This window comes from Carlito syrichta, unplaced genomic scaffold (genome assembly GCF_000164805.1).
Source record: "Carlito syrichta isolate Samal-C Ts95f unplaced genomic scaffold, Tarsius_syrichta-2.0.1 Scaffold305297, whole genome shotgun sequence".
In the NCBI taxonomy this organism is placed as follows: domain Eukaryota; kingdom Metazoa; phylum Chordata; class Mammalia; order Primates; family Tarsiidae; genus Carlito; species Carlito syrichta.
In genome coordinates, this window is record NW_007249393.1 from 174,724 (window position 1) to 198,516 (window position 23,793).

Consider the following 23,793-nt stretch of genomic DNA (forward strand, 5'->3'; position numbering starts at 1 on the left):
CCACTCACCTCACCCTCCCAAAGGCGCGGGATTACAGGCTGAGCCACGGAACCCGGCTTCTTTTTTGAAGGTTTTTAACTGAATATTTGATTTTATATTTGTGTGTATATATATACATACATACATACATATATATATAAATATATATATATGGTGGTGTATATGTATAGACGTGCATGTATATAAACGTATATGATTATTAAAATTATTTATCTTTTACTATAAATTTTAGTGGTCTCTGTCAAGAAGTTTGTCCGAATTTATGGGCATAGAGTTGTTCAAAGTCCTATAATCTTTGTAATGTTTATGGGATCAATATTTATGCATGCTCTTTCATTTCTGATAATAGTAGTTTGTGTCTTTATCTCTTGTTCTCTCTTTTCCTTTCCCCGTCAAGTCAGTTTGGCTTCAGACTGAAACATTTTATTGATGTTCTAAAAGAACCAGCTTCTGGCTTAATTGTATTTCTCTATTGCTTTCCATTTTATTACGTGTGATTTAATCTTTTTATTTTGTATTTTCTTGTTGCTTTGGGTTTATACGCCTTTTTTTCTAACAGAAAACAACATACTGTCTTTCTCATACTTCCTCAAAATATTTCAAAATTTGACTTGAGGCTTAATTAAAGGGAAATTTCAATAATGTTCAAAGAGTAAATTATACCCAGTAACGGCAAAAGAATACAACAGTCCCTGTATCAGGAATCCAAATAACATGGTAATTGTCTTAACTCAGGCTTCTCTACCAAAATACCAGAGATCGGGTTGTTTATAAACAACTGAAATGTACTTCTCACTCTGTAGACTGTAGTTTCTGACAAGGCCCTCCTTGCAAACTTCTCATCGTATCCTCATGAGCAGAGAGAGGGTGAGACAGCTCTCTAGGGTCATTAATGTAATGTAATTAATGTAATGTAATCAATGTAAGGTCATTAATCTCAATCATTAGGATTCTACCCTTGTGGCTGAATTTCTCCCGTACAACCCACCTTCTGAATTTGGGGGAACATAAGCTGCTATTCCTTAGCAGTAGTACGTAGTCTTGGAGATAGCATGAAAGTCTTAAGGAAAATTTTAATGAAGTTCCTTACAATTTTATGATAATAATATTATTACATATGTTCTCTGTTCCTCTAATATATACCATACTAGCCTCTTTCAAAACATTCTATCATCTCACTTTTAAATCTAAGTCTTGCATTCTTCCTTAATTCAGTACCACATTTTCAAAAACATTTGATATATGGTTTATTATTATGTCATACCAAGATAGATATTACTTCTCAAGCTTCTCTGACCTTAACAATAACAATAATATTTTATTCAACTAGTTTATTTATGTCATCCAAGACTTGCTGAAGCCGAGCCTGGGAAATGCCATGTTTCACAGAAACAGCAGATGATTCTTATTCAGTAGGAGAAACTAATATATGTTAAATGAATGGGGTATAATTTACTTTGTTTACTATGTGTTGCTCTGTTTCTCCAAAAACAATGGAACATCCCTAAGGCTAACATCCAACGTCATAATATTTCCTTTGGTTTTCATTTCTTTTATCTTGGAGTGAGTATTAAGGAAGAAATATTATCAAATTAAAATTCAAATTGAAATCATTTTGCATTTTATGTTCAAACACTTTGTGGATCTTTTGCTTCCAAGGGGGAAAAAAAGAGAGCGACAAGAAAAAAACAAAAAGAAATTTCTTAAAATATGCCTAAGTGACTATTTTCATTCACGTATAATTTTGTTTTCATGATATGTATTTTGAACATTTATGAAATTAACTATATCATGTGGAAAACAACCAAACGTCTGTGTCTTAAGTGAACCTGATACACACACAAACACACACACACACACACACACACACACAGACACACAGAAAGAGCAATTTTATTTAAAAGATATTTCTAAATAAAAGAATATCTGTGAAAACATTTAAACTTATTTACTTTATAGGTTAAAGTTATTTGAAAAAGTAATTATTTTTTGTATAAAAGTGGAAATTATTAGCTGAAATGCTTTACATTGAAAATGTATTTAGCCACCAGTGATAATGTTGTTAAAACACATAACCTTTTAATATTTGTGTGCATTCTTATCCTTTAAGAAATATATGTGTAGTATTTTCACGTCATAGACATTCAATTACCAATTCTTATTATGCTTCAAATGTATGCCATGTATCTATCTATGCTTCATAAGTATCATTATAAATCATAATTTATTCTCTTAATTCTATCCTTAAGAGTAGAAAGTTTCAGCCGGGCTCAGTGGCTCAGCCTGTAATCCCGCACCTTTGGGAGGCTGAGGTGAGTGGATTGCCTGAGACCGCGGGTTCGAGACCTGCCTGGGCAGCAAGACCTCATCTCTACAATAAATCAAAAAATCAGCTGGGCATGGTAGCGCATGCCTGTAATTCCGGCTACTTGGAAGGCTGAAGGGGAAGGATCGCTGGAGCCCAGCAGGTTGAGGCTGCGGTGGCCGAGAGCGGCCACTGCACTCCAGTCTGGGCGACAGAGTGAGACTCCAACTCAAAAAAAAAAAAAGAGTAGAAAGTTTCCAACATTTACTATTATAAATGATAACATATTGAACATCTTAATCAAAGCATTTTTAAAAATTATATGTTATTTGGCAATTTCTGAAAAACAATTCACAAGTTCATAGATAAATTTTTAAAAACAAAAAAGCCAGTCACAGTGACTCATGCCTGTAATCACAGCACTGTAGAAGGCAAAGACAGGGGGAATGCTTGAGTCCAGGAGTTCAAGACCAGACTGGGCAGCATAGTGAGACTCGTCTCTACAAAAAATAATATTAAAAGGATTAACCAGGTGTGGTGGCACACACCTACAGTCCCAGCTACTAATTGGGAGACTGATGCAGGAGGATCACTTAAGTTTGGGAGTTGGATTGAGTTACTGGGTTTGTGTGCAAATACATACATAAAATTACTAAAATCACTATGACTAAGTAAAAACTGTAGCTACATTTAGGAGGGCAACTTTTATGAATAGGAAAAAGTGGAAACATCCTTTGGTATCCAACATTTAATTGAGCTTTTTCACTGTACTACTGTAATGCCTCCAAAGAGCAAATTAGGATCCAGAATCTGAATCAATACATGCAGTTTTAAGTAATTTTCTGAACTATGGGTGAGCAAGAAAAAATGGGTGAAAATGAAAATGGGTGAGCAAGGAAAGATGACGGAAAAAATGTAATAAGTTATTTTTTTTCTTGCCCAACAATACTACACCTCAAATTCAAAAAAAAAATAGGATGCAAATAAATCACAATATAATAAGTGAAAATAAGACTATTTTAATAGATGGCAAAAATATCATCTTAATTGAACAGTATTTAAATAAACCACATTTTGAGCTCTGATTTACCTTTGACTTGACCCTTAAAATATATATTTCTTTCCTGTTACCTCCTTATCCCAATTAAGAAATAATCAGTTGTATTGAATTTTAGTTGGTGATTGACTATTTATCCCACGTGCTTTCAATCGTCTATTTATTTTCCTAGACGTTAGTCAATATTGTGGTTCCTGGTTTAAATTTGATTGTTGAAATGATTACAAGTTCATTAAGTATCATATAAGGAAATATAGATACAGATATATTCTTGTTTAATATTTTATGAAATTTTATTTGTAGCATAATCTGTGTTTACTTGTTTATTGACCCAAAGCTAACCTTGAACACATACCTGATGGGAGATTTCTTATGATCTGGGTCTGTGGCAGACACCATGCCTACAAATGATCCGTGTGGATGTTCTTCAAAAACTTCAAATACATAATATGGAAGGAGGAAAACAGGAGGCTCATCGTCATCTTCCACCTGGATCTTAATGAAAGTGGTGGAAGCTTCGGTATGGTACTTCATAAGCTGATCATCAACATGACGGTTTTTAACTTTTGCTCTAATGCCATATTGGTTTTGGTTCTCAAAATCCACTTTCTACAAAAAAAAACCAAACATACACAGAAGAAAATGACTTCAGTAATTCAAAATATTACTTAGAAAAAAGTCCTCAATTTTATTTGGCAAAGCATGTCTCAGTGGCCTTCCAATATGCTTTTATTTTATAAGTACATGAATCCCTCTGATATAATTAATAGTCAGGCATAAAAGATCTGTTTATATTTTGTCATTTACATGTGTTACTCAATATTTTGAAATAATAGATTTTATGTAGAATTAAAACTTACTTCTCTAGACATAAATGTCTCATGGAATTTTGAATCGATTCCCTGATATTTAAGATCTTTTAAAAATGTCTGTCCTTTGTTGAATTAAAAAAAAACCTGTTCTATGTATAGTTTAAGAAGCTCTGTAACAACTAGCTCTCTCATCTTTAAAGTACTTTCCTCCCTAATCCATACATCACAGGTTATTTCAATTACTAAATGAGGCAAAAACTAGCTACACAAAACGTATTTCTGATTTGATTTTGCACTACTCTGTAAAGTAAATGATTTTAATATGTCTACCTTTTTTAATATAACTATTCCTTCTTGGGTCTCATTATTAGTAATGATGTCAAATGTTTGTGAATCATCCTCTTCAATACTGTAATCCATTTCTGCATTCTCTCCTATATCATTGTCATATGCCATGATTGTTCCTATAGAAGTCCCAGTAGGTGCAGATTCAGAGACAGACAGACGATGTAAACCTTTGAAAACAAAATTCCAAATATTTTGGGTAGTTATAAGAAACATCTAGCGATAGCATCCTTTATGTATGATCTGTAGTAAAACCCATGCCCACCTTTCCCAGTTATTTCTCCTAAATGTCAATCTCTTTCACTCTCTCTTTCTCCATATGTATCATCTCACTTGTTATGTTGGAATCTCAACATTTTGCTAATATCCTTTATTTGCATCTATCATTTTCTCAGATATTCTTAGATAAATCTGTCAACAGTATGATTTATATATATATACCTTTTCAATATCAATGGTCTATTATCATTGTATCTTTCAAACATTCTAAATTAAATTTGGAAAAAAAACTTTCAATTCTACTAGAAACATCTGATATCTAAGTTACCAATAAATGTACATGTAAGTTAAAGACGGGAAAGACAATGCTAACAGTTGAGTTCCAAGTATAATAGTTTGGTTTTTTTAGGTTCTAAGACCGAATTACATTAGTCATAGTGAAAATGCAAAAATGAATAGACCTCAAAAAGTTAGTATGTGAATGTAATAGAAAAAACATGCCGGAGTCAAGGATGACTATTAATTTGGCTGTAAGAAAAGAGAAGCAGATATATTTGAAGTACCTAGATATTACTACAAATTACTGAGCTTTTTTTTTTCAGAAGTAAATTGCATAAACTGATAAAGTGCTATTTTATTCTTAAATTATTATTTTCACTGTATCCTAAAGTGCCAATAGCTATTCATACATGTCAATGTATGGCATAACATGTGTTTAATGGCATAATTATACATGTTAATATTTTATAAATGAAACTTATAAGAAATTTAAAAATGAAGTACATAAAATACATTTCTTTTTCAGCAGGATTCTTGATTAGCTTACATGCATAGAGCAAGTCACTTCACAGATTGCATTTTTACATTTTACTTTTTAAATGGAAGAAATGTTAATTTAAAATTGTGAATATTTTACTGGTAATTTTTAGAATGAAAGTGACATTTTAGTAGTGCTATTATTGTAGTTAAAATACAATAATAGTGTCACAGAATTTTGAAAATCAGGAACTTTCAGGAATTTTGCAGAACCAATCAATCCAGGATGGGTGGGAAATTAGAATGTACATGAACTTGGCCAGTATAATCTAAGTTGGATCGTTAATTCATCACAAACAATAGTGTTTGTATTGAAAAAGCCAAGTTTCAGCTTGAGTAATATGAAACCCAAAATTGTGAGATGGGAAACTCTAGGAAAAAGTGGCTTAGGAGAGGGGAAAGATGAGGTCAGTAGCTCAGTTAAGCATATATTAATTTTTAAATGTGTATAATAAATATAAATGAAGATGCTGAGTAGACAGATTTATGCTGTGGAGTTTATTGGAGAAGTTAAGACTGCATATATATATTATATATGTATATATTTGGAAGCTGTCAGCACAGAAGTTATGGTATGTAAAGCAATATGACTGGATAAAACATCAAGGAAGGAATGTGGAAGGGAGAGAAATGTCCAAGCCTTGACCTCAGAAATGTGCCAACATTTAAAATATATGGAGTTGAAAAAGAAAAGGCAAAGACTTAAAAAAAAAAAAAAGCAACTAATAATTTAGAAGAAAAGGCTGTGTTTTTCAAGAAGGAGGGGATTAACCATGTCAAATTCTGCCAGGAAATCAAACGATATTAGAACTGAGATCTGACGTTGGATTTAGTTACACTTAAGGTATTGATGAAAATGACCAGATCAGTTTGGTCAAATAATACGGATGAAACCCAAATGCAGAGCATTCTAACATGTCTGAGGAGAGTAATAAAGACAGGGTAAATGTTAACAACATATATAGTTAAATATGGAAATGACATCAAGAAAATGTTTGTTTGGTTTTAAGATGAAAGAAACAACAATAAACAAACATGTTAGGATTCTAATAGCTATGAACAAGCAGAAAAGGACATTACTAACATAGAGAAAGAGATGTTTGAGAGATGCCCTTGACTGAGAGTGCAGGGAATGTTGCCCACATCAGAAGGTAGATGTATTGAATATATAAATTGAGAAGGCAGTGAGATTCTCACAAGGGAAGCTGTGAACAAGAGTTAAGAAGGCAAGCATCATGTTCTACACTCAAATCTGACTGAAAGTCAAAAACCATCTTTACATATGATTCTGAGAAACTACAAGAATTAAATATATTATAAATATTCTAATTTATTCAAAAATTAGAAAAGTTAAAGTTGGAAAAAATAAAAATTAAACTGAGTAAGATACTAAAATCTTCAGGGCATTTTTTTCTAAACAGATTTTCTTAAGAATTATCATAACTTCCAGTCTTTTGCTTGCTGTTTCACAATTATCTGCATAAAACTTGAACTAGATTTATTCAATAAATTCAGCCACTATTTTCTACATATTATATGCCAATTATTGTATAACATTCTTTGTATTTCAAAGTTTATTAGACATTATCTTGTTGCCTTCAGGGGCCACACGAATGTGGAGAGAGCCATTAACATCACATTTTTTACCACACTGGGATGAAGGTGTAAACTGCTGCCTCTTTACTTCCATTCCATCCAAAGAGGAAATGATGCATTAATCTATATAATAATGGCACATTTTTAATCTAACAAAATTTAAAATTAAAAAACAGATTTGTAATATTTTTTGAATCAAGACATTTGATAACCTTGAACCTTGAATAAATTGGGTAAACTGAGTACTGTTTACTTTATTTAGGTGGGTGCATTTGTGTGTGTGCACACATTCATGTTAACAGTCTGAAGACTATGCACCTAATGAATGGTAGATGATGCAGAATTTGAAAAAAAAAATTTTATGATGCTAACTTCTCGTGCTTAAACATTGAGCATACTACCACAAAGAAATCAGTGAAAGTAACATTCTGCTTGGACCATAAAAATTGAAAATGATTTAAATTGACTGAGAACTGGGACGAGGCACAGAAAGGATGGGAAAGAGAATATAATAAAAATAATTTTATTTCTGTATATCAACAATTAATATATAAGAAATCATGCTATGGTTGAGGAAATATATATATATTTATATATTGCTATCTATATAAAAATCTGTCTCTCTCTATAGAGATAGATTTCTCTGTATTAACAATATATGTAGATTATATATAATTTTTACCCACTTCTTTCTTTGTTCTATGCTAATTAAATTTTCTTCCTATTGTGATAATTATTCATGCTTTCTGGAAGTGCTTATAAATGTATTTCTGTAGCTAAGACAGAATTTCCTGAGAAAGAAAATTTCCTAAAAAAGAAATTCCACCTCCTAGTGGAATTAAAAAGTTATTTATGAAGCACCTATGTACTTGTATTTATTACTTAAATGATCAGTACAATTGTGGGCTATTGTAACTTCAATTTTTTTCAAATAGTCATTTTCAGTCATTACTTTTCATATGCAGAATAATGACCCAGCAAAGATATTCTTGTCCTAATGTCCCTGAACCATGAATTTGTGATTTAGAGGAAGAAAAGGATATTAAGTCTACAGGTAGAATTCAGTATGCCAATCAGCTGATCTGGGGAATCAAAGATGATCCTGGATCCTGTTTTACCCAACTGGTCCCAGACTAACTACATGAGTTTTGTTTTGTTTTGTTTGTTTGTTTTGTTTTTTTGAGTTGGAGTCTCACTCTGTCACCCATACTGGAGTGCAGTGGCCGCTCCCAGCCACTGTAGCCTCGACCTGCTGGGCTCCGGTGATCCTTCCGCCTCAGCCTTCCAAGTAGCCGGAATTACAGCTGCGCTACCACGCCTGGCTAATTTTTTATTTAATGTAGAGATGCGGTCTTGCCAGCTGCCCAGGCGGGTCTCGAACCCGCGGGGTCAGGCATTCCACTCACCTCAGCCTCCCAAAGCGCGGGATTACAGGCTGAGCCACCGAACCCGGCTTACATGAGTTCTTAAAAGAAGTAAAAGTGTGGGTTAGAGAGATGTATGTGTGAGAAGTATTTGACGCCACTTACTGATTTTTGAGAGGTGTGGAATAACTTAAGAACCATAAGAAAGGCCTAGAGATTGAGGATGTTCCTTAGTTTACAGTCAACAAGGAAACAGACTTTTTAATTCTATAAACATGAGAACTGTATTTGATCAAATAAGCAAGGCAATGGATTCACCTTTAGAGTCAACAGAAACACAGCCCTGAATCTCTTGATCATAGCCTTATGAGATCCATACCAGACTTCTTAAAGATAATAAAATTGTTTTAAACTATGATGGTTGTGACAACTTGCAACAGTAACAATAGAAACTAATGCATAACTGTTTCATTTGCATTTCATTTTTAACACTAATGAAAATAATTACACTTTATAACAACTAATAAGTTTATTTTATATAATTCTATTGCTAGTGCAGTTCTTTTAGAATGTAAATTCTAGCATCTGCCTATATTTAACACACAGTTATTTACATTATAATGAAGACGAGATGTTTTCTACTTACTTTCTTTAAATATAGGTTTATTGTCATTAACATCTGAAAGTTTAATTAATACACTTGTTGTTCCAGACAGTGCTCCAGGCTGACCAATCATGTCTTTGGCTTGAATAATTACCCAATATTCATCTTGCAGTTCTCTATCCATTTTAGAAGATATTCTTATGACTCCTTTAAAATGTAACAAAATTCTAATTATTTTATTATGAAGCATGACATCTTCTTAGTTAATTTTTTAAACATTTCATCATATATTCTTTTAACATATGTTGAACTACTACAATGTGCCAGCCACTGCCCTGGAGATAAATAATAATAATAATAATAATAATAAATTAAACACCAATTCTGCTTAGAGTCTAGAGTGGTCATCATGATACTAACAACACTGATAAACCCCTAAGAAAATACTATGTTAAGAAAAACCATAGTTGAAAAAGAGTAATGTTTTATTTTTATCTCAACACATTCTCTATTATCTTCTCTAACATAATATTATTGTGCTACAATTAACTCCCCCACCCAAAATTCTGAAGTTAGTTATTATGGGTAAATGTATAAAAGCTGCAATAATAAATTTATGCAAAAAAAAATGTGGCCTCATGAAGTTAAACTCTACGTAGAGTCATGAGATCTGAAAAAAGATTAGTTGTTGACCCACAGTTTTATTCATAATGTATATACATACTTAAAGATATATATATTTATATTCAAAGTTATGAAAGTAGGTAATTAATGTTGTAATAAATATAGTATAAAATAACTATCACAACTGAAAAGACCCTAAAAAATAAGAATAGTTCATAGGAGAGAATTAAACAATTCTAAAGATTTTGGGAACACACATAAGAGAGAAGAGCCAATCAACAAATATATCTAGGACAAAGCATTCCAAAAAAATTTTATTTATTTATTTATTTTTTTTGTTTTTTGTTTTTTTTGAGTTGGAGTCTCACTGTCGCCCAGACTGGAGTGCAGTGGCCGCTCCCGGCCACCGCAGCCTCGCCTGCTGGGCTCTGGCGATCCTTCCGCCTCAGCCTTCCGAGTAGCCGGAATTACAGGCATGCGCCACCATGCCCAGCTGATTTTTTGATTTATTGTAGAGATGAGGTCTCACCAAGTTGCCCAGATGGATCTCGAACCTGCAGGCTCAGGCAATCCACTCACCTCAGCCTCCCAAAGGCGCGGGATTACAGGCTGAGCCACCGAGCCCGGCTCATAAAATTTTTTATATACCGACTTCCAGGTCCTGTGATTAAAAAGCAGTTGTGTTACGTATTTTTAAAAGATAAATTGTATCATAACATGAAGAGATTTTAATTACGAACTAAAGCATTTCATGAATTTAATAAATTACATAAATCAGGACAGAAACCATGGCATTTTTCTACATGTGACTCATGGCAAGACTGTGTTTCATATTAGCAAAAGAGGATAGTACTAGAACTCTTGATAATATACAAGCAACGCCATACACATGAGTCAAGCATTGGGTAAGAGGAACATAAGGACCTTTGTTTCCCATGAACCCAGACTTCAATTAACTGTGCCTACTTAATTTTCAACTTTTCAACATTTAGACTGAACAAAAGATATACATTTCTAACTTTTGTTACATACTACAACCTATGATTTCAGTGTTTTGACCAGTTCATCCTCCTACTCTTCCGAACTCTCCTCCATCAAAGCTTTCATAGTTTTAGCTAACCTTCCAGTACATATCAGAAGATGGTGTGCAGGGTAGAGAACTGGGGTAGAAAGATAATACGCTACAAGTTCTCGAAAGTCCAGGATGACCCCACATGTGTTTATTCTCTAGAGAGCTGCCTTTCTACTCTCTTCCTTTATGCTTTTCCACATGTTCAGTTAGCCTAAAGAGCTTCAACATCTTGTCATTTCAGGAATTTCCCTTGTATTCTTCCCATAACCTTGGCCACAGGCTCAGTTCAAAATCTGGCTTCAGTGTACTCTGCCTTGACCACATAATCTCAAGTCATCCTCAATTTCTTTCTTCTGTTGGACATTTTATGTTTCACTTCATAATTACAAATTGAATGTATGTATTTATTAATATTCACATGTTTAATATCTCCTGTAAGTTCATGTTCATGTTTTGTTTTTACCACCAACATTATCTTACATTGTGAAATGTCGTACCTTTTTAAACCTACTATGTTGTATAATATCTGTTACATATTTAGTCTTTGTCAATCACAATTGTGTGAGGGAAGTAGAGCTTGATGTCTTAAGGCATCTGCTGCATGTAATAAAAAGACTTTTCTCCTGTTCATCCACAATAATAAAACTATATATTTTGCTTGGGAGAATTAAGAACACAGCCACTCATACAACTTTTTTTCAGATTCTAATTTTCTCAAGAGACAAAAGGCTGAGACATTTAATGTTTACTGAATGAATGAATAAATAAGAAATGTTCAAAGATCGAACAAAATGCGTTAATTCTTCAAAACTTTTCATATCACCAAAGCTGGAAATAATATTTTCTTTTAAACTTGTAATCTTGGATTGGATACACTGATTTGGACAAACAAGTTGTAAAGGATATTTTTAGGTCAATCGGGGAAATTTGAATTGTTTGAAAGCTAAATCATGTAAGTAATTAACAAATGGAAAACTGGAGATTTTTAATTTATTTATTTTCCTTTTGAGTTGGAGTCTCACTCTGTTGCCCAGGCTGGAGTGCAGTGGCACGCTCACGGCCATCCCAGCGTTGACCACCTGGGCACCAGGAATCCTTCCACCTCAACCTTCCAAGTATCTGGAACTACAGGAGCGTGCTACTATGCACAGCTAATTTTTTGTTTGTTGTAGAGAGACAGGTCTCACCAAGTTGCCCGGGCTGGTCAACCCCGTGGGCTCAGGCAATCCACTTGCTTAGGCTTCCCAAAGTGCTGGGATTACAGGCTGAGCCATCAAGACTGGCCTGAAGATTGTTGACTAGAGAAAGGTAACAAAATAGTGTGAATAGTGTTTTGATTTTTAAAAGTATGCATATAGATAGATGCATTTTAAAAATCTGGAAGTATATGTTCTAAGGTAGTCACAGTGATTTCAAGATGGAATGTTATGTCTTTATTTTTTTGCTTGCATGTAGTTTCTAGTTTTTTTTTTTTTAAAATGTGCTTGCATTGCTTCTCTGATAATAAAAAAGTTATTTTAAAAAGAAAAACAAACTATACAATTTACTTCTTTGGCATTTTCCACATTATTGAATGATTAATTATATGAGAGGCGAACCAAAAAAAAACAAACAAACAGATATTTAAAAAATAAAAAAATATGTATTTATTCTAACATGTTTAAACTTTGTCACCTTCAAAGTACTCTCTATTTGATGCAATACACCTATTGCACTGCTTTTTTCACAACTTAAAACAGGTTTTTGAACTTGTCGATTTTGATGTCTTTTAGTACTTCTAATGTTTTTTGTTTCACTTCTTCCACATGGGCAAAACATTTCCTTTTGAGGACTTTTTTCATCCACAGAAACAAAAAAAAAGTCATTCGTGGTGATATTGAGTAAATAGGGAGAATGGGGTATGGGGTCATCCCATTTGGGTTTAAAAACTGCTGAACACTCAGCACGGTAAGTTGAGATGTGTTGTCATGGTGGAAGAACCAGTCACCTGTCTGCCATAACTCTCGATGTTTCTTTTGCAAATTGTGATACAACATTCTTAAAATTTCCTGATAAAAACTTTGGCAGATCATTTGATCTGGAGGAAAAAATTCTGAATGTACTACAAGGGGACCGCTTCCAAAAGATAATTCTGTTTTTCGGGGTCCCCCTTCTTATGCTGCTTTTTCATCTTTAGAGACTATAAACTCTTATAGGAAGGATTCATACGTACTTAATCTTTGTTTTTAACACGACTGTTAATATTTGTGAAATAAATTATTGCCATGTAATTGTTATGTGTTTTACTAGATAAGCTTAATATAGAAAATATGCATTCTATTTATCTATACAATATGCAATTAATAAAAACAAATTAGTAAAGCAATGAGAGAAAATAAATCGAATATATTAAATTTAAAAATATGTAAAATACAGAAGTTTTAAAGTGAATGTCTCAAATCAATTTGTACACTCAGCATCAGATTTATGTCTTCTTAAGTCATTCTGTTCGAGTAAGCAATTCTATCTCATTGTGGTATTCATTTGTATTTTCTGATGACTAATAAAGTTGAGCATTTGTAATATGCTTAGAGGTTTTTTATATATCACCTTTTGTCAATTGCTTGTAAATATTCTCTCTCCATATTTTTAAACAAGGGTGTTTGTCTTCTTCCTAATTGATTTACAAGAATCTTTATACATGTTTTATATCCCCCACACAAGTAATTTGTGATATGAGTATGGAAAATCCAATTTCCTAACCTTAGAAAAATGAGCAAAAAGACTACAATAATTAAATGCTGAGGAATCACAATCCATTTATTTATTGACCTATCAGGTTTACTGTAAAACATGTTTCCAAGCAACTAATTTTTGCTGACATTTGCCAACTGTAAAATCACATGAGATTGTACATTGTTTCATTCACAAATACCTGTTGTTGGTTCAATAGAAAAATATGGTTGGCCTTGTAGTAAGCTGTATAGCAGACGAGCATTATTACCAAATGACGGATCATCAGCATCATTGGCTGTCACCTGGATGACAAACATTCCTGAACAGAAAACATATTGAAACAGTAAATGAAGACTGTGGTTCTAATCAAGGATGAATTCCATTCTGTGAAGCATTATTATTTTTTAAGAAAACAACAGAATTTTATAAAACAAAAGCTCGATTTAACTTCTCATTCTTAATTGTCAATATATTATCTCTTCTGTATAGATAATATAACCTTATACAAAAAAACCTTCATTCCTATATGCAGTAGGGATTTTTAAACATGTTGATTTGTGATGTAATAAAATGGAGCTATTAACCCATTCATTATAATATGAGATTCACAAATTTGTAATCTTTATAATAGGTGCTATTATAAGAGGAAATAAAAGAAAGTTGAACACGTTTTTCATCAAAAATCAGTGTAACCTAGGCCTTAAATTGCAAAATGTTGATAAATATTTATATAAATTACTGAAATAAATTTGAAGGAGTATCCAATTGAGGGTGGGCATAATTGGTTTTTTTAAATAATTTCTGTAGGATACATACTTGCTTTGAAGATTAAGACAAAAAGCAAAGCAATATCTTGCAGATATTAGTAATCATTCTCATTACAATTCATTAACAAGCAGTCAAATCACGTGAAATAACTATCTGTACATTAATAGTCAAGTTCTAAAATTATTATTTTTTAAATATTGGGTTTTTAAATTGCCTTTCTTTATTCATGAAATTGAACTTTATGGGTCTTGTCGACAATCCATATTTGATAAAACACTGTGTACTGTGTCAATAAGATTGGCAACATACATGACACAAAATCAAATAGGCTTTGTGGCTTCTTTTACAACTAGTATTATACGTTTTCTCATAGAAATCCAATTTTATAAGCTGGGCTCGGTGGCTCAGCCTGTAATCCCGCGCCTTTGAGCAGCTGAGATGAGTGGATTGCCTGAGCCTGTGGGTTCGAGACCCGCCGGGGCAGCGAGACCTCATCTCTACAATAAATAAAAAAATCAGCCAGGCGTGGTAGCGCAAGCCTGTAATTCCGGTTACTTGGAAGGCTGTCGCCGGAGCTCAGCAGGTTGAGGCTGCCGTGGCCGGGAGCGGCCACTGCACTCCAGTCTGGGCGACAGAGTGAGACTCCAACTCAAAAAAAAAAAAAGAAATCCAATTTTATGAGCTGAGAAATTCTAATAGACATCCCTTCTATACTTCACTAATATTGAAACTTTCACAGTGGCCCTAAATTGTATATATACTTTGCTGTTTGGGGTTAGTATTTTTATGATAGTTATTTAAAATGTATTTTGATAGCATATGGCATATTTTATTAAAGTGAAATTCCTTCTTAACCATATAATTGTATTGGGCAACACTTTCACCCAATTTAACAATCAGGAACAATAAAATGCATGAAAATAAAACTTTACTTATCCCTTTCAATAGTATCTCAATTTCTTCAACCATTCAACCATTCAATTATATTCCTGTACTAATTATGGAAAGTTATTCCAACAAAATGGTTTGTAGGGACCATCAATTTAACCAATCTGTATTGGTCAAGATTTGTTCTTATAGCTGTTTCTGTGCGCACATCCATTTATTTCTCTCACATTTCCTTATTACTTCTTTTTTTGTTTTAAACATTTTTATTTTAAAATTGTGGGGTACGGTTAAAGATTAGGTATACAAATATGCATTGTGCAGGTACCCTTTTTGATGAGGTGTGTCCCCCCCCCCGCCCCCAGACAGATATTGACTACCATTAATCCTACTTCCCTTCCCCTCCCTGCCCCCCCATAGTTTTCCACCACTGTCAATCCTTTTCTTATAGTGTTATGATAGATGTTCAAGGTCCACTAGATAAGTAAGAGCATGTGATACTCAGATCTTTGTTTCTGTGAGAGATCACTCAGTATCATAGACTCTAGTTCCATCCAGGTTGCTGCGAAATTCATGGTTTTGTTCTTTTAAGACATCTGTTCATCCTCACTAATCATCAAGGAGATGCAAATTAAAACTACACTGAGATACCACCTAACTCCAGTCAGAATGGCAATTATCAATAACTCAAAAAAATAACAGATGCTGGAAAGGATGTGGTGAAAAGGGAACACTACTACACTGTTGGTGGGAGTGTAAACTAGGGCAACCTCTGTGGAAAGCAGTGTGGCGATTCCTAAGAGTTCTAAATATGACCTCCCATATGACCCCACAATCCTCCTACTTGGAATATACCCTGAAGAACTCAAATCTTTCTATTAAAAAGATACCCGCCCACGTATGTTTATCGCAGCATTGTTCACAATAGGAAGAACCTGGAACAAATCATGCCGTCCATCAAAAGAGGACTGGATTTTTTAAATGTGGTATATATAAACAATGGTCTACTACACAGCTTTATTACTTTTTGTTTTTGTTTTTGTTTTTTTGAGTTGGAGTCTTACTCTGTCGCCCAGACTGGAGTGCAGTGGCCGCTCCTGGCCACCGCAGCCTCGACCTGCTGGGCTCCGGCGATCCTTCCGCCTCAGCCTTCCAAGTAGCCAGAATTACAGGCGCGCGCTACCATGCCCGGCTGATTTTTTGATCAGCCCAGGCGGGTCTCGAACCCGCGGTCTCAGGCAGTCCACTCATCTCAGCCTCCCAAAGGCGCGGGATTACAGGCTGAGCCACCGAGCCCGGCTGCTTTATTACTTCTTTAGATCGTTTCCTTCCAAGGGATTCCCCAGCCATGGTTTACAAACTGTATTAACCTGTCTTTTTCAAAAACCATTGAAAAACTGTACTATTGTTAGTTGTTGAACAAAACAAATTTTTAATAATCTAAGTCTTTAGAGTTCCTAAGCTAGTGTTATACAATTGAGAACAAGGAAATCCCAGAAAATACAACAATTTACAGAAAGTGGTCATACACTTCCATGTTAGAAATGATAGTTATGCAGTTAGGTTCTTTTTCTCAGTCCAATTTTTTTAAAGCACATTTTAAATCAATATTTACTTTTAACAAAAATTACCTTTTTAATGTCCTAATATGTCATTTCCTTGCTCTTTGCTACCTAAAAAAGGAATGTAGCCTGACTGTAAATAACACAAAATAATATCTCTGAATGGGTGGAAAATTAAAAAGTCAAACTCTTAAGAAATTTAGTTAATAAAAACAGTGTGATGTTATAAATATTCAGAATACCTCTCTTATGTGGATTTATAAGGAGATCTATTTCTGGGAAAATACTTATTATTCTTTTTTATGAATCCTGTGGTACTTTAAAAATAAAAGTACCAAACATATAGAATCAGGTAATTCTGCAATATTTCAGGGGTGTTCAGTGTTGGATAAAAAGTATCAATGGTTACTCAGAGATTCAACCTATATATTTGTGTTTGTGAGAAGAAATAGATCTATGCATATGTACATATATGTATATATATATTTAATATACGTATGTATATGTGTATAAGTATATGCACATAATTAAGATGGCAAAAATATGCAGCAGTATTTTTAAAATTTCAGTAAATGTAGTTTTTCTCTTAATTCTTAGTCATGTTTTGGAAATACTGGCTGAACAACTCAGAAGAATCTCAGCAATGTTCAATGATTTTATGAACCTAATTATCTTTGTTTTATTTTATTTAGTAGTTTCTTGTTTTCTCTTTCCTGTTTCAGTTATTATTGACATCACCATTTATGGAATACAGATTAGATTATTTTAAATCCTCTTTAATATCTTCTAAAAGTTTATCTTTTTCTGAAGAAAAAAAAAACAATGTAGAGAAGTAAGCCAACGTTTTTTCTTAGTCAATAATTTAAATTATACAGAAATACTGAAGAAGTCAAGAAACATAAAATGATAGCAATAATACACATAAAGTCAAGCAAAAATACAAAAATATTTAATAAAATTGTATATATTTATGTTTTCTATGGGAAGTGTTATTTGTAAGAAAATCAATTTATATATTCACCTGTAGTTAGGGTTTTACTGTATTTTCCACATAAAATTAATAAAGTTATTATGAGATAAAGTATCTTTCAATGGAAATGACCTATTATCTCATTGCTCCAATTTTGTATATTCCCAGTTAAATATAAGTTAACAGACACTTAATGGTTGAGATAACATATGCTTAACTGCTACACAGATTTTCATAAAAACATATGTAATCTTTCTCATATTCGTCAGTAATATCAGAGATGTGTCATGCTTGAATCATAATGAATACTGCCACAATGTTCTTTTCAGCAGGCTTTCTAGCCTTATGTAATGATTTCCTTTTATGTCATGACTATTGTTTACTGTCAGAATCATTCACAAAAGGTCTATGAGAAATATGCCTCCTATCTCTTGGTCATCCCATTTTCTAACAAGCAAATCATCACTATGAATTGCAGTTTTGTTCTAAAATATTGTGGGTACAATTCCTCATAAGATTCATTGCTTATACAGGCCCATGTCTACATTCTCATAAACCTGTATTAAACATTTTGTTTCTGTAGAAAATACATTTTGGATTTTTTCAATAAAGGAAAAAAATGAAAAAAAAAACTACCTTTAGACACAAAGTACATCTGAAACAATTTAGCTTCTATTTGCAACAAAAACTTTTAGAAAATTAGAAATGTAAGACAACTTCTAAATCTGATAATGAACATTATTAAACATTGATCAATTTGTGAACTGTTAAAACTATTCTTCTAAAACAATAAGAAGAAAAAGATTGGTTCTATGACTACTACTTTTTGCCATTGTACTAAACTTCGTAGATAATACTATAGGCAATATCATGTATTTATAAAGAAATTATAGAAACATAGAAACAGAGATAAATTGTATAAAAGTATAAATAAAAGTATAATAATGATTTTAAGGCAAGCATATAATTACTGGAAGTTGAAGGAGAATATACATATAAATATTTTGCAGAAAAATATTAAATTAATAAATTTAGCAAGCAACATAAATACAAATATTACACAAAAGTTTATGCTTATACTAGACATATATGCATAAAAATATTTTAACTAAATGCATAGCATGCATAAAAATAAATAAAATATTCAGAAATATCTAAACAAAAATTATAGATTTTGGCAAAGAAAATTTAAAAAATTAATAATTCATATAAGTGGATGAAAATACTCGATTTATAAAGTAGATGACTAAATACTTAAATATAGTAAACAGAGTCATGGTTTAAATGCTATCCCATTCATAATTCTAGCAGATCTTATCAGTGTTTGAGTTGGAAAGATAATTATACAATATTTATATATTTATAAATACTTATATATAAGGCAAAAGACTAAGCATGGCCAATACAATTTTAATGAAAAAGAACAACGAGAGGACTTCCACTAATAAGGAGCAAAAGTTTATGATAAAACTACAGCAAATGAGAAAATAATATTGGATCTGGAGCCACACGTCGCTGATAGAATCATCTAAAGATTCAGAAGTAATACATTTAGGCACAGCTAATTCATAAGAAAGTGCCAGAGTTGAAAATTGAGAAACTCTGCACTAAATTTTGCGAAGTCTATTCGATATTTCCTTCAATCTATCCATCCAGCTCACATCTCTCCATTGGTTTAAATTTGGCACCTGCTTTATACCCTTCACAAAGCTCAATTTAAAATAGATTGTAGATCTAAATGTGAAAGATAAATAAGAAAAATAAAAATTTAAGAATTATATTAAAACTTCTAGGAAAACAGAGAAAAAACAATAAACCTTTTGAAATCGGGGCATATAAATTTATATCATATTTATATAAAATATGTTTTTATTTTTGGGAACTTGTCTATTATCTTAATGCCCAAATCTCTGTTTCTGTTTATTAAATATATTTATTTGTTACCCTCTCCCAGCCTGGATAGTGTACTCTTACTGTACTAAAATAACATTCATAGGGTTGTGAATCTAAGGATGCATTACTTGATAAGAGCATGAAGCATGACGCCTGTCATACATTTCACCTAAACAACCTCCCTTTGTTCATTTGATCAACGTTTTAGTCTGCTATATGATTAAGAGATGCAGAGTTGGTTTTGCTATATCATTGTATTAAAAAAATCTAAACTAGTCTACAAATAAAGTTATTTCTAAAAGAAAACAAATAATTAATATGCATCTTAGTAAAAATATTTTCTATAAATTATATGAGCATTAACTATATCACCAGAAGAATATTCCTCACTCGATTTTTCATTATTTAATTAATTTCTTAGCTTAACTTGGTTTTATCATACAGTGCCCTGGTTTATAGCTTGTTCATTTTCAGATTTAACCTTATCTTAAAAGAAGACCCCTGTGTATTGCTTATATGTCTCACACACTATTCTTCCCACCTCGTGGAAGAAGCTACAAGTATCAAGCAGATGTCTACCAAATTCATTCTGCCTTACTTTAATGTACTTAATAATAGCAATTTGAAAAACAGGAAATATGAGACAAATGCTTTCTGGATAAGGTGACAGAAAAATAAGAGAAAAACAGAGCTGTGCTGGTAAAACTGGACATCTGATCACTCATTCACTTAGAAAAACTGACACTGTAAAGTGAACACCAGAATAACACATAAAGTGAAGTAACCCAGAATGAATATGTGTATGTTGAATTTCCTCATCCTTAAATCCTACTATTAAACCATAAGACATCATCCAGCAATTGGAATTGGGCAACTGCCAATTGACAGCAATTCTTAAAAGTCTGAATTAGTTAGATCCTCTAAATCAAGTGAGCAAGAAATGCAAACAGAGTGAGAAAATCCTTTTCTTAATGACTGAAGTTATCAGAAATGGCAGTGCTATATGGAAATCCAAAGAACCAAAATAACTGGACTCCTGCAGCCTAAAAGTTCTCTTAAATCAGTTTGTGTTTATCCTGCTAAGCAAATAAAATTATAATCACAAAAATTCTCTTAGAATTATATGTTAATAAGAGTAACTTATCAGCTTACTTAATATGATAATGCTGGGTTCTGTTATTGCATGGAGAGTTGACAACATTTGTCTCTATTATTCTGGAAAGACTTTTCTTTTTTTTTTAAATCCAGGGTCTCACTCTGGCACTCAGATTGAAATGCAGTGGTATGATCACTTCTAACCGCCCACTTGACCTGCTATCCTTCTGCTACAGCCTCCCAAGTTGCTGGGACTACTGTGGTGCACCACCACACCCAGTTAATTATCTTTTTTGTTGTTGTTTTTGTTAGAGTTAAGGTCTCCTATGTTGCATAGGCTGGTTTCAAACTCCTGGGCTCAAGTGATTCTCACACCTCTGCCTCCCAAAGTTCAGGGATTAAAAGCAAGAGTCACCATATACAGATGAGGGGCTATTTTAGAAAGACAAATTTAAAGTATTAATTGTGTCATTCTAGCTAGCTTCTGAATCTTGATAACTTTTCATTGTATAAGGTCTTTATAAATATCAGTTTAACACAATATTTGACTGACTTATTTATCAGACACAGAAACTTTGCAGAATCTTATTGTTATGTAAGTGACACAAAATATAAACTTGTACCAAGTGCTTAAGAAAAAGAAAAAAATCACAGTTTTGGAAATTGCATTTGCTGATATATTTTTCCAATTGTTTTGACACAGGAACTTAGTGAGATAATGATATCTCAATATAAGATAAAATATGTATTGTGTATGTGCAGTTACATATAAGTTATACAATCTGTTGCAATGTTTAAAAGGGCTAAACTATATAAAACTGCATAAAAGATTGAAGACAAATAATTAATGACAGTATCAATAATATAATTTCTCTCAACATCAGACCTTGTCTTTCATTATAGAGTAAAACCTAATGTAAGAACAGTGTGATTCTGTCTGTGCTGATTTATATGAATCTTATTATAAGCTAGGAGTTTTGAGGAGAACTGAATAATTCTTATCCAAATGTTTAACATTAATAACAAAATTTTATTGGATGATGTCTTACATGTCTCATAGAATGCTTTATCTACTAACGATTATGGGAGGAATCTAAACATAAAAACAAAAGAGTGATACATTTTCATATGAAGAATAATTTGGTTATCATGTAGGCAATAGAGAAGTCAGCAACTTGTGGCAAGGGCATTTTATAATTGAAACTTAATTTGTTGTGAAATGCTAAATATGAGAACCATGGTTTATTACAGTGTTTGAATGATGAGATTTAAGCTATAGATCTCAAAATGACTAATTTATTTTAGTATGCAATGTTTTATTAATATTGAATTCAGTGATAAGAAGGTTAACTGGTTTTTTAAAAAATAGAGATATAAATTTTCTAATGGGGGAGCTAGTTTCACATGCAGTTTTAGTACAAGTACACTTTAATTAATCAGAAACAAATTTATTGAGAGGTTGAATTGTATAATTGTCGACTTTGAAGCAGGACTGAAAATGTAATATTATCTTGACCCATACTCTGAATCTGTGATTTTAGTAACAACAAAGCAGATATAATATGAATTAATTGATTAAATAATCAAATTCATGATGAAACTAATGATTTCATATGTGTATTTACTCACTCCTTCATATTGGGAAATTATTTTATTAGTGTGAGGGTAATTGTTTATCTACAAGTATTGTTTTGTACATTTTTACTGAATTTATATTTGAGATGAAATTGCTGAACAACCTAGAACCTCTAAGTGAAACTTGGAAAACAGATGATGACTTTCCACCTGTCACCTTAAATGTGCAAAATTGTCTTCAATTATCTTTATCTGCATGCTATCCCTCGAAAACTAGATCATGCTTTTGTGCTGTATTTTTGACACTTCTAGTTTTTTATAATCTGCTACAATATAATTTAAGTCAGAAAATTACATTGTGTTTAAGAAAGCAAACAAGAACATATTCTGAAGAATAAGATCTCAGCTCAATCATTTTCAACGTATTTACCCAAGGACATAAGACTTATCGAACCTAATTTTCAAATGCAATGAATTTAAAAAATGTATGCTTTTTATATTTCTGAGAAGTGACTGAAATTAAATTTGTGTGGCTTTAAATTAAATTTAATTTAATCTCATTTTATAAATACTCTGCATTATGACATCTGTGCCATTTCAATGGTAAAGATTACTAAGGTGAATTTTCTATCTGCTTTTTGCAAAAAATCATGCAATTTAAAATATTGTTAATAATTACACAGATTAATATAAGTTATAAATATGAAATGCTTTAAGTCTTGCTAAGGTAAAAAAAGTATCACTTATAAGTGATCTTTTATTTCAAAAGCACCCGGTAAGCTAGGTGCAGTGGCTCACACCTGGGATTCCAGCATTTTGGGAAGCTGAAGTAGGAGAATCGCTTGAGCCGAAGTTCGAGACCAGCCAAGGCAACATAGCAAAACCACATCTCTCAAAAAAGCATTCTGGTTTTGATAATACATAATATAGTCAACATAAGTATAAAGAATGTTGGACACCTACTAAAGTTGCACTTGAATGATGCACTCGGTGACTACTGCTATAAAAAAATTGATGTAGGACATTTATTTGGTAAAGCTTCAAAGAGTTAGGAATAGAGATTATATTTACTACATAAAAAATTATTTTTACTTCCTCCAGGCAGAAAGACATAAAACTAAATTTTAAGAGTTGGGTTTTAACTTTTCTTTTTACGTATACACATACACAAACATATATATATATTATATAAATAATAAATAAAGCACTAATACTAATGAGCATTCATAATTTTAAACTATAAAGTTATTACTTTTTTTTTTTTTTTGAGTTAGAATCTCACTCAAGGCTGAGCCACTGAGCTTGGCGACAGTTATTACTCATTGTTGTTTTTTACAAGATGTTATGTAACTTATGAAAGCATGCTTCACTTTCAGCAGGATTGTGTGCTAATTTGCAGAACATAAATTATCTAAGTGATTTTTAAGATCATATGAAGGTTAAAAATTACATGTTTAGCCGGGTTCGGTGGCTCAGCCTGTAATCCCGCGCCTTTGGGAGGCTGAGGTGAGTGAAT

General features: G+C 32.4%; 1 protein-coding gene across 3 annotated transcripts in view; it reads right to left on the bottom strand.

Moving 5' to 3' along the window:
* The window catches only part of CDH19 (cadherin 19), a 106,726-nt gene that overhangs the window by 47,556 nt on the left and 35,377 nt on the right, over nucleotides 1-23,793 (bottom strand). For all 3 annotated transcript variants that reach the window (XR_002482168.1, XM_008061504.2, XM_008061505.2), the window contains exons 4-7: nucleotides 13,729-13,848; nucleotides 9,161-9,325; nucleotides 4,505-4,689; nucleotides 3,718-3,971 (exon numbers count right to left, since the gene is read on the bottom strand). Coding sequence is in view for 2 of the 3 variants with exons in the window: in XM_008061504.2 (XP_008059695.1) it covers nucleotides 3,718-3,971; nucleotides 4,505-4,689; nucleotides 9,161-9,325; nucleotides 13,729-13,848 (724 nt within the window). In the remaining variant the exon portion in view is untranslated. The remainder of the gene's footprint in view (nucleotides 1-3,717; nucleotides 3,972-4,504; nucleotides 4,690-9,160; nucleotides 9,326-13,728; nucleotides 13,849-23,793) is intronic.